Source organism: Dipteris shenzhenensis, chromosome 22, assembly GCF_047967505.1.
Source record: "Dipteris shenzhenensis isolate YYH24624 ecotype China chromosome 22, Dip_SZ_1.0, whole genome shotgun sequence".
Lineage (NCBI taxonomy): Eukaryota > Viridiplantae > Streptophyta > Polypodiopsida > Gleicheniales > Dipteridaceae > Dipteris > Dipteris shenzhenensis.
In genome coordinates this window covers 21,942,037-21,952,521 of record NC_141617.1, presented here as the reverse complement: position 1 = coordinate 21,952,521, position 10,485 = coordinate 21,942,037, and the positions used below count along the sequence as shown (strand labels likewise).

Here is a 10,485-nt window from a genome sequence, read left to right as displayed (position 1 = left end):
CTTTTAAGGCCTATATGGAAAAAAAAACCTCTGTGGAAAACGTCGCTATATAGCGACCTTTATAATAGTCACTATATAGCGACTTTTAGCAAGAGTCGCTATATAGCGACGCTTTACGAAACCCGCTTTTCATACCGACGATTAATGCTAAGCGGACGCTAAACGTCGGTACGTAAACGTCGTGATAGGATCCGTGTGTAGTAGTGTCTCTCTCCTCCATTTCCTCTCTATTGTCATAGCCATGGCTCTCTCTCTCTCTCTCTCTCTCTCTCTCTCTCTCTCTCTCTCTCTAGCAGTTAAAGGGAAAATATACCCATACGAGCTGTGCGACCTCCATGCAAGTAGAGAGAACATCATGTGAGAGGTCCAATGCATTAACTTTCCTTAAGAAGGACGCTGTCATATCAGAAGGTAATCCAACTATCGGTTTCTCTGCCCTTTCCCACAGTTTACTTTGACTGACTTGCAAATTCGGCATGTTGGTAATAGCTTGTTCTCTTCTTGAACAGATGATCAATAAAGGAAGTTGTTGGGAGCGCTCAATTGCTTACAAATTTTGTCAAGATATGTGTCAGCAAAGATGGACCATGTAGCTATAGTTGCCTTTAATAATTAGAGACAAGCACATTGAAAGGGCCCTCAATTCCCTATTTAACTAGCTACTAAAAGAACAGCCCGTAGAGCATACTTACAATGGAAAGCATTTTTTTAATCCAATTAAAGGTACCCACACATGGCCTACTATCTAGAGTTAAAATAATGAAAAATCTCTACCTAACACTGCTATACAAGACAAACATTTTTCCATAAATGAAAATATCCATGAAGAAATTCAAAGACTAAGAGCAAATGCAATTTAGGGAATAAATACTCATGCCTTCATAACACACACTTCAAATGCACTTCAAATAGTATACTTGTGACAAGTTGAAACACAATATGTCTCCCCAAATACAAGCTCAACATAAATAATTATTATCTGTTGAGGGACACATATATATCATTTGTTTGGAAGAAACCAACACAAGCCTGTTGCTCCTTTAGGATTTGAAGGCATGGTAAGCTTCATAAAAACTAGTTGCATGATTCGATATCGATAACACCTTAGAGATGATTTCCCATAATGATCACCTACTACTATGTATTCTCGGAGATTCTAATTATATAGACATGATAAACAAAAAACTACCAAGTTTCTTGCTAGAAAATATGATGCAAAGGCGTAATCTAAGATTGTAGTTCTAATAGTAAGTACAAGATACTAAACCACATCTTATACATAATGGCTACAACAAATAATATAAATTTTACAAGGAGCTTTGCATACTGGAGTGATTATTATGTGGCATATATTTGTATTATCAATGACCAAGCTACATAACTTTGGAAGTATCTATAATGGAATTGCCACTTTGTTTACATAGATGAGAGTTTTATCATCATCACCCCTGACATTTAGAGGTGCTCATGGGAAACTCATCTTTATCATCAAGGTGCATCGACATCGAACTGATTCATGTACCACGGAATTCTACAATGGCTAATCCATCATAAGTGATCAAATAAATAGTCTCATGTGACATCCTAATTGATACAATATCTTCTTTGTTATAAAGAAGTGCTCCCTGACCCATGATTGAGTGTATCATCTACCATGCAATACTTAATTGCCATGGGGTGGATCCATGGTGTTTTAAATGAAGGAATGAAAGAGGGATCATGATTCCTAATCAATACATGTTTGAATTCTTTTCAATTGGGCCTATTTGAGTGATATTGAGCTAGGCGACATTTTTCGAAGGAGTACGCCTTCAAAGGTGACACCAGGGCCAAAGGCTATAGCCACACCCCACTCACATTTCTCAGCAGACAAACAAAACTCTTTTCTTCTGAGCTCGTCAAGCACAAACAGCACTGTGGAGGCTGAGACGTTCCCATAGTTGGCCAGTATATGGCGACTTGCCTTCAGCTTCTCGCTCCTCAGCATGGCTGCCTTCTCCACCGCATCCAAGATCGCAGGTCCCCCTGCATGCACTGCCCAGAACACTTCTCCCAACCCTGGCTTCCTCCCCGGCACCTCCTTCAATAGCCCCTCACAAAAACCAGCTACATGCTTCGATATCACCCCCGGCAGCTGCCTGTCCAGATAGAATTGCAGCCCTTCCAGTTTCATCGTCCCTTCGATCATCCCTTCGGTGTCGGGAATTATGGTTTCCATTGCTGCATGGATTTCATATAATGGACGCTCGAGTTTTGGCCTTGGATTGGTGCCCACTATCACCCCCACGGCTCCGTCTCCGAATAGCGCAGCGCCCACGAGACTGTAGGGTGATTTCTCGTCGGGAGCGCGGAACGTGGTCGCTGAGAGCTCGCTGCAGCAGATGAGGATGCGGCTTCCGGGATTGTTTTCAGCTAAATCTTTTGCCACCCTCAGCGCTGTAACACCTGCATAACAACCCAGCATGTAAAGCATTACTCTCCTCACACTGGGCTGCAAGCCAAGAGATTTGATCAACTTCACGTCTGCGCCTGGCATGGCAATCCCGCTGATAGTGACGACTACCAGGTGTGTTATCTCAGAAACTGGCCGTCCCCATTCCTCCAAAGCCTTTGTTCCAGCAACATGAGCTAGTTTAGGTACTTCCTCAGCGAGGAATTTATGCCTCAGCTCAAGACTCGGTTCTCCAGGAGTGTAGATCTCCGGATGAGATTTCAAGAATTCCTCCGTCATGATGGAGTAACGAGTTTGAACTCCAGATCTATCACCTGCAATGTCGGCCCACGTGAAACATCAGGTACACTTGTCAGATCTAAACGACGTTTTCGATTGGAAGTATGTAACATAAACTTACAGATACGAGCCATTTTCCGCTTCAGGTCGGTTTTGTCTTCGCACTTCGTGATCTTGAAGTAGAAATCTGTGTAATCCCGTTGAATAACTTTGTTGTGTGGGACAGCCCTTGCGATCGCCAAGACAGCAGCATGGCCATGCACTGGAGGCTGCACACCGGATTGATAGGTAACGCCGTCATTCTGCGTGTAGTGATGTACACCGTTACATTCCATTTGGGTCATATGATAGAACAAAAGTCGGCAGCGGTCTTATCTAAGAGCTAAACTTAATCAAGCTGGGTATATTTTGCGGATGTGCGCAGACGACTCTGTGTTTTCTTTAGCAAAAGCAACATCTGAGTCTCATGTAGAAAACGGTTTTCCACTTAATTAACGAGTGCTGTCCTTGACGAGAACAATCTTTCTGGGAAGAAGGGGGGACAAAGCGTCTATAAGCTACGACTGAGGGGTCTAGAGCATGGATGGAGACTGTATAGGTGAGAAAGTGTGCAATATGCAAAGCGGTTTACCTTTCCATGACGAGAGATTCTATGCATGGGAGGTTTTCTAAAAGAGAGGCGGATGGGAGGCAAAGCTGGTGAACGAAGAAGGTGGCTTCACCTACTTTGCCCATGACATTGTTGCCCAAGATGCAGGGAGCTTGTAGCTCGCCCAGCCGAGCTTCTCTTCGCAGTATTTTGCAGCATTCTACAAACCGTCTACCATCTCTACCATTTTTGAACACTTGTATATTCTCCACATGAAAAGAGTACGTCCAAGTTTTCCGACACGAATACGTTATGTAAATCAGAAAGCGTATTAATTAATATATACTCCACCTATTCAACAAAAAATGGAAATTCAATTTCAGAGGAAGCGTGAAAGCAACTAGCAGGCTTGCTACTCTTTAAAAGCCAAAAGATATAGTAACTGGCCATGGTTAGGTATTCAATGTAGTATTAACATATCACCTGTCAATTGGAGGTAGGCTTACAAACAAAGCACCTTTCTTGCATTTATTATGCAACGGTCTCTCCGTCATCCATTTTAACTTTGCATTTTGAGTAATGGTTGTGTTGAGGGTAGTTACACAATAAGTCTTTGCTTCCCACTAAGGAATTATCCCTCTTGGAGGACTAGGATTTTGGTTGCAAAATTTTTTCGAAGTTATACACGTGCTTAGGTATTGAAGGTAGTATTAACATAGCACCTATCCATTTGGAGGTAGGCTTGCGCACAAAGCACCTTTCCATTTATTATGCAAAGCTCTCTTGGGCTTTTTTTTTACTTTGCATTTTGATTAATGGTTGCATTAAGTGTAGTTACACAAGAAATCTTTCTTTCCTAGTGAGGAATTATTCCTCTTAGAGGACTAGGTTTTGGTTGCAAATTTTTGTCAAAGTCATGAAACTTGAATTAATGAAGACTCAAAATAAATAGCATTTTGGATTAGTAGTAGCATGATAGGAATTAATTACTAGTTAGATTGTTCTTTATGCTACATTTAAGGGGTTTAAGGCTTCATGGGCTTTTATTAAATGTACGACATGGGGGTATGCAAAATATATGAAAAGGGCTTTCACTCTCATATGTACACCAATTCTTTCCTCCCTAATTAAAGGGCCACTCCCCTTTTAATTCCCTTTTCACTCATTTCCTTTCTCTTTTCTCTCAATCTTCTCTCCCATTTTCCCCCTCTCCTCTCCCTTTTTTCCCTCTCCCTCCCCTCTCCTCTTCCCTCATTTCACGTGGAATGTTGTGATTCTTTACCACCTTGTTTGTTATTGGTCAATTGCATGTATTGTTGGAGGCTAGCAAGGGTATCAAATGAAGTGGGGGCATGCTAAGCCTCTTTATAATAAACTTGTGTGTCCATTTAAGTTTGTTGTTGTAATGTTTTATTTCATAATGACAAGTGTCACTACAAGACATGGGCCTCTTTCCGACACTTCAAAGGTGTGGGTACGAAGATTATCGGTACAGTTGGCGAGCGAGGAGGGTGTCGATGTAGACATCAAAATAGCCATCGGTATGGTCGTCGGTATATCTATCAATATAGGGGTTGGTAGATACTGACCCCTATAATGACATATATACCAACTACCATACTGACTACTACCAACCCTTGCACTGATGCTTTCACTGACGCCTGGGTAAAATTTTTCATACCGATGATTTTACAAAATGTCATTTCCAAGGGTCCCAAAATAATTTTGGACCACAAGTTTGCACATTTGAAATATAAGAGCATGTACACCAAAATTGAGATGAAAAGACTCATATATTGATAGTGAACTTTACATACAAATTAATGTACAAAATGTCACTATAAAAATGTGAGGGCCAAATTACACATAAGAAGTCTCGTCAATGTCAAAACTATGAATCAGTAGCATTTACATCGATGGCTTCATCTTGACCCAAGTCTTGCCCACCAAATATGTCTATCTCAAGGTTTACATACAATTGATCACCTACATCATCATCCCCTATTGTATGTCTACCCTTCAGCAGCCCCTAGTACTCCCTCTTCTTTCCCAAAGTCATGATCTCTACCTTCCTCCATTGCAGTGTCATTATTGTCACCTCCTTTGTGCAATGTGGCCCATATCGTCATCTTCATCCTCTTCCCTAGATCCATCGACATCATTATTTGGGTCTTCCGCCGGCATCTCCATATCCACATTCCTATCTTCCAAAATATGTTTGTTTTGAGGAGCAACTTGGACCATGTACCACCATCTTGGATTCAAACGATTCAGATGAAAGACCACCTATGTTGAAGATACAAATTAGGTGCTAGTAATTATATTCATTTATGCTCAAGTACAAAAATACATATATATGAACATCTATAAACATTTGTTTGAAAATGAAGATATTAGCTTCTAATCAACTCGTAGTGTGTACTTGTTCACAATGATCTAGAAGAACAAAGGTATCACTTTCATCGATCCAGGGTCTCTGGTGGAGTCAATGGCAAAGAAACCACAGCTATCTCTCTTGACTATAGCATTGGGACCATTGCAGATAGTTCTTAACCACTTGACATCAAGAATGAAAATACTAAATCGTCTAAAATCAACTTCATCTCACTTCATAGATGCCATGTATGGTCCCACAATAATCTAACTGCGAGGAGAGAAGATTGGTATCAAAAGCACTTGCTCAGCTATCTTTTACGAAGTTAGCCATGACTCCATAATCATATGTGACTCTTTTTTAATCAATGCATTCCACATGATGCCGTCCATGTGACCACAATGCACTGTACTTTTTGTAATGCAAAGAACATGATTAAAACAATGAGGATGCATTTTGTAGCGATTGTGATCATAAATACCCAAATTAAGTAGAAAGGTTAAAAACGTACATGTGGCATATATCCAACTGCAGTCTCCCACTCTCGATCAATTACATCATCTCCATCATGTTCGGCTTCACGAGAAGAGCTTCTTGTATTAGCGGCCAATCATGGGACATGTGTCTAGGGAGAAGAGCAAGGTCCAATGGGTATGGCACCCTTTGCCTATGCATGACTCTAAATGTTGCGCTCTCATTTATTCTTTTTGCTTTGGCCTCTTCATATCTCTCCGTCCATGTTTGCATCTCGGCACTATTGAGGACACAAAACTTATTGAATTTCTCTCTTTGCTCTTTGCTCATATTTTTTTCAACCCCTTTACGTTGGGGAACCTCTACAATGACACGATCATCGTCCTTGATGTTCCAAGCATGTGGCATATCGGGATCCATGGATGCAAGAAACTATGTGATGTATACTAATGACTCTTGCACAAACCATCCCTCCACCATGCTTGCTTCGGCTCTAGCTCTTTGCCTTATAAATCCCTTCAAGGTTTTCTAAACCATTCAAAGAAAAACATTCAACGACTATGAACGATTCCTGCAATGGCAACCTCATCAACTACGTCTACAAGCAAGTGCACCTGAGTCCTCATAATGCTTGAGGGAAAGTTCTTCTCAAACAAGCACACAACAGCTTCAATGGACTCCACCTTAGTCCTCTCGATGCTCGATACAAAGATCTCATCCATCAATTCCACATGCACTTGTAAGATTCAATATTTTATATCCATCATTTAAAATTGTATGAAATATAACGAAGGTGATATGATAGTAAGCATACCTAACAATGCCACTGATCTTGCAGATAGTGGTTCTAACATATTCTGACAAGCATCCTCTCACTATCATTTGGAGAATAAACTACCCAAGCAACAAAGGAGGGCCAACAATGTGTCCCAATAATATAAGTTAATTACATAAAAGCATCAAAATCTTAGTTCTATACACTCTTCTTTCAAGCTAACATGTGGAATACTTGTAAGACCTTGTGCCAATCATGGGACTTGAGGCCACTAAGCTTATTGTCCCTTGTAAATGCTCCCCTCAGGTAATGCATGTGTCCCATGGGTGTCTGCAAAGATGCAATATCCACCTTGACCCTTGCCTCCTCTACCTTAGAAAGGATCCATGGTGCCTTTCGGAGAGCAATTCATGGAGGACACACTTGCGTCCCTAAACCACCCTCCTGATTTGTAGAACCATGCTCTTGAGTTCTATGCACATGCTCTTGGGGCCACAATTGAGGCATCCTAACCATCTCATGCAAGTTTTCTCGCACTCCCCTTATGTCTTTCTCACCAACCCAGCGTGCCCAAATAGAAGCCTCCATATTCTTGAAGATATGCATGGGATCCAAGAGGTGATTGATTTGTAACTGGCTCCAATATGGAAGCCCGTGGAAGATAGACAGTCGGTCCATACTTGGAGGAGGCTCCTCACTATTAGCTCTCCAATCCCAAATCCAGTCACTTGCATTCCTATGGACCGAAGGTGGATCAAGTTGACCTTCACGTGCAAGATGATCAAGTGGAAGATATTGAGCATGACCTTCATAAACCATCTTCCTCATATGTTCGAAGTGTCGTGCATTCAAATTAGGGCCACAAACAGGACAAGCATGGTACCCTTGTGTTTTAAGTCCTACATAAATGCATGGACACATAGGTCATTAGACATGCATAGATCACACCATAATAGAAACATAAAGGTATCAATAGGCATGGATGAAAGCATGCTACAGTGTATGTACTATTGGTAAGAACGTGGTAGTACTAAGTAGTGTGCGATATGGAGAGATTTCTCAAATCGATGTGCAGTAATATATTTATTGATTACAGATTCTCATGCACAAGATATTCTCACGTACGCATTCTAATGCTCATACACACATTTTCATGCACTGTGTCTCCTCTTAGGTGTTTCTCTTTCGAACCTACACTTCCACTTTTGAAGTTCTGAACTTTTTATTTCTAGCTTCCACTTTCAAACTTCTGATTTCCACCTCGAATTTTCTAGCAAGACGTTGTGGGTCGCTCTCTCATGGGTACTCTCTCTCTCTCTCTCTCTCTCTCTCTATTTGTTCTTCTCTTTTCCCCAATTCTCTATTCGTTCTTGTCTTTTCCTCCATTTTCTAAATGCTTTCCCCCCATAATTCAATATTCGGACCTGCATGCGATTGTCTTTTGCCATTCCTTCTGTCGACCTGCAAACTTTTTGCTTTGTTGTTGCTCTCTCTCTCTCTCTCTCTCTCTCTCTCTCTCTCTCTCTCTCTCTCTCTCTCTCTCTCTCTCCCTCTCTCTCTCTCTCTTTGTTATTTTACTTTGTTTCATCTTAGTGTGAGTCCTAGTACTAAAATGTTACTCTCTTTGCAGTAGCTGAAGACCGCCATGTCTCTAAGAAAGCCCAAGGCATCACATCTCCCGCCTCCAAGAAGCCCGATGTCCTTTCTCCAAGAAGAAACACTCCATCCAGGAAGTTTGTAACCAAAGAGAAGGCAAAGGCTACGAACATCAAAGTAGCTTCTATTCTGACTCCAACTAAAGAGAAGCCAAAAGGACATCAAACCAATAGCAATTTTGACTAGAGTCAGTCTTGGATGGAGATTTTTCCTAAGAGCAAAGGCAGACTCATATCTGGAGTTGGACATCTGGAGCCAAGAAATATGGGGAAACAATGACAAAGAGAGCTGGCGTGGCTTTCATATAGGTCGGCTAAAGAAATCATTACTGAATGATTTTATGAAGATTTACTATAGGATTTACAATTTGAAAATAGTCATGAACAATGAAGTTGGTACATTGTTGGTGCGGGCATTCACTGCATCTACTCATGGAGTAGATGTGGATTGGGATGACTTCGCCCAACATAGAGACATGAATCTGCGCTCGACTAGCTTGGACAGCACGTGTATCAAGCACGAACGTGACGTAGGCATGTCTATAGCAAAACGGGAGCTTGTACATTTACAAGATCAATGGAAGTTCAGGGTGGAGCAAGAAGGTGTACTACATGAGTGGAAGGGTACACTATCAAAGGAGAATGCAAGATTGCATGCATATTTTGAGGCTGCTACTGCAAGTGAGGGTGAAGCCCTCATAAAAGTTAAATCAATTGTACATACACTTAGCTGGGTGCGTAGTAAAGTAGATAATTTATTACATGGTAGTGTACTGCAAGATGAGTTCTTGAAGCATGTAGCAAAACTTGAGGTAGAACTAGATGCAACAAAAGTAATATTTGAATCAGCAAAAAGGTAGCGAATCAACGTTGGAGAGCACTACAAAGCAAGCTCAAGGTTTTTGAGCAACATGCAGCATCTGATTGAGAAGCTCCCAAGTCAGGTTCTTGGAGTTTTGAATCCAACACCAACTCACCATCCCACAAGCTCTGCAGCATAGTGACTATGAACATGAATATTGAATGGTGAGATTCTTAACTTCTATATACAAATCGATGTTTTAGTTTTTAGAGTTAGGTCCTCTTACAAGTAGTGTGTACTTACCTTTCAATAAATGTGCAGGTGTGTTTTTTGTGGGCTTGGATTTTCTCAAGAAACTATTGATGTGCTTTTTGCACCATGCTTGCACACATATCACATCATGTGTGCAGCATTCCATTTTTCTAAGAACTTGCAATGTATTCATCCGTCCTACAATGTATTGGTGTCAAATGCATGGTTGGCAGCCATGGGCTTTGACAAAGCAGGTTTATTTTCTTCACTCTTTTTTTCTTATTACTTATTACTCAATAGAGTAATATAATATTGTACATGGTGAAAATTTGAAGTCAGTTATTTAGTACTAAATAGTATTGTTTGTGTGATTTAGCAATATTTAGGATTTAGAACTATTTGGCATTTAGCAATGTTTAACATTTTGCACTATCTAGACTTTAGTACTATTTAGCACTATTTAGCATTTAGTAGTATTCAGCACTATTTAGCATTCAGTAGTACTATTTAGCTTTTAATAGTATTTAGCACTATCTAGCACTACTAGTATTGTGTGTTTCAACACTATTTAGCATTTAACACTATTTGGCATTTAGTAGTATTTGTCATTTAGTACTATTCAGCACTATTTAGCATTTAGGACTGTTCAGCATTTAGTAATATTAGCACTACCTAGCATTTAGTACTATTTAGCATTTAGTACTAAAAGCATAAGCATTTAGTACTATTTGGCACTATCTAGCACTGCTAGTACAGTTGTGTTTCAGCACTATCTAGCACTACTAGTACTGTGTATTTAGTACTAAAAGGATAGCTAAAAAGGCTAAATACTA

General features: G+C 40.5%; 1 protein-coding gene across 1 annotated transcript; it reads right to left on the bottom strand.

Moving 5' to 3' along the window:
- Positions 1–1,338: 1,338 nt before the first annotated feature.
- On the bottom strand, positions 1,339–3,350 carry LOC147887873 (piperidyl ketide synthase 2-like). Its single transcript, XM_087393713.1, has 2 exons — positions 2,853–3,350; positions 1,339–2,766 (listed from the first exon to the last, which is right to left on the bottom strand). Exons 1-2 carry the CDS (start codon positions 3,073–3,075, stop codon positions 1,763–1,765), a joined length of 1,227 nt encoding a protein of 408 aa, XP_087249839.1. The 5' UTR covers positions 3,076–3,350; the 3' UTR covers positions 1,339–1,762.
- Between the last annotated feature and the right edge of the window lie 7,135 nt (positions 3,351–10,485).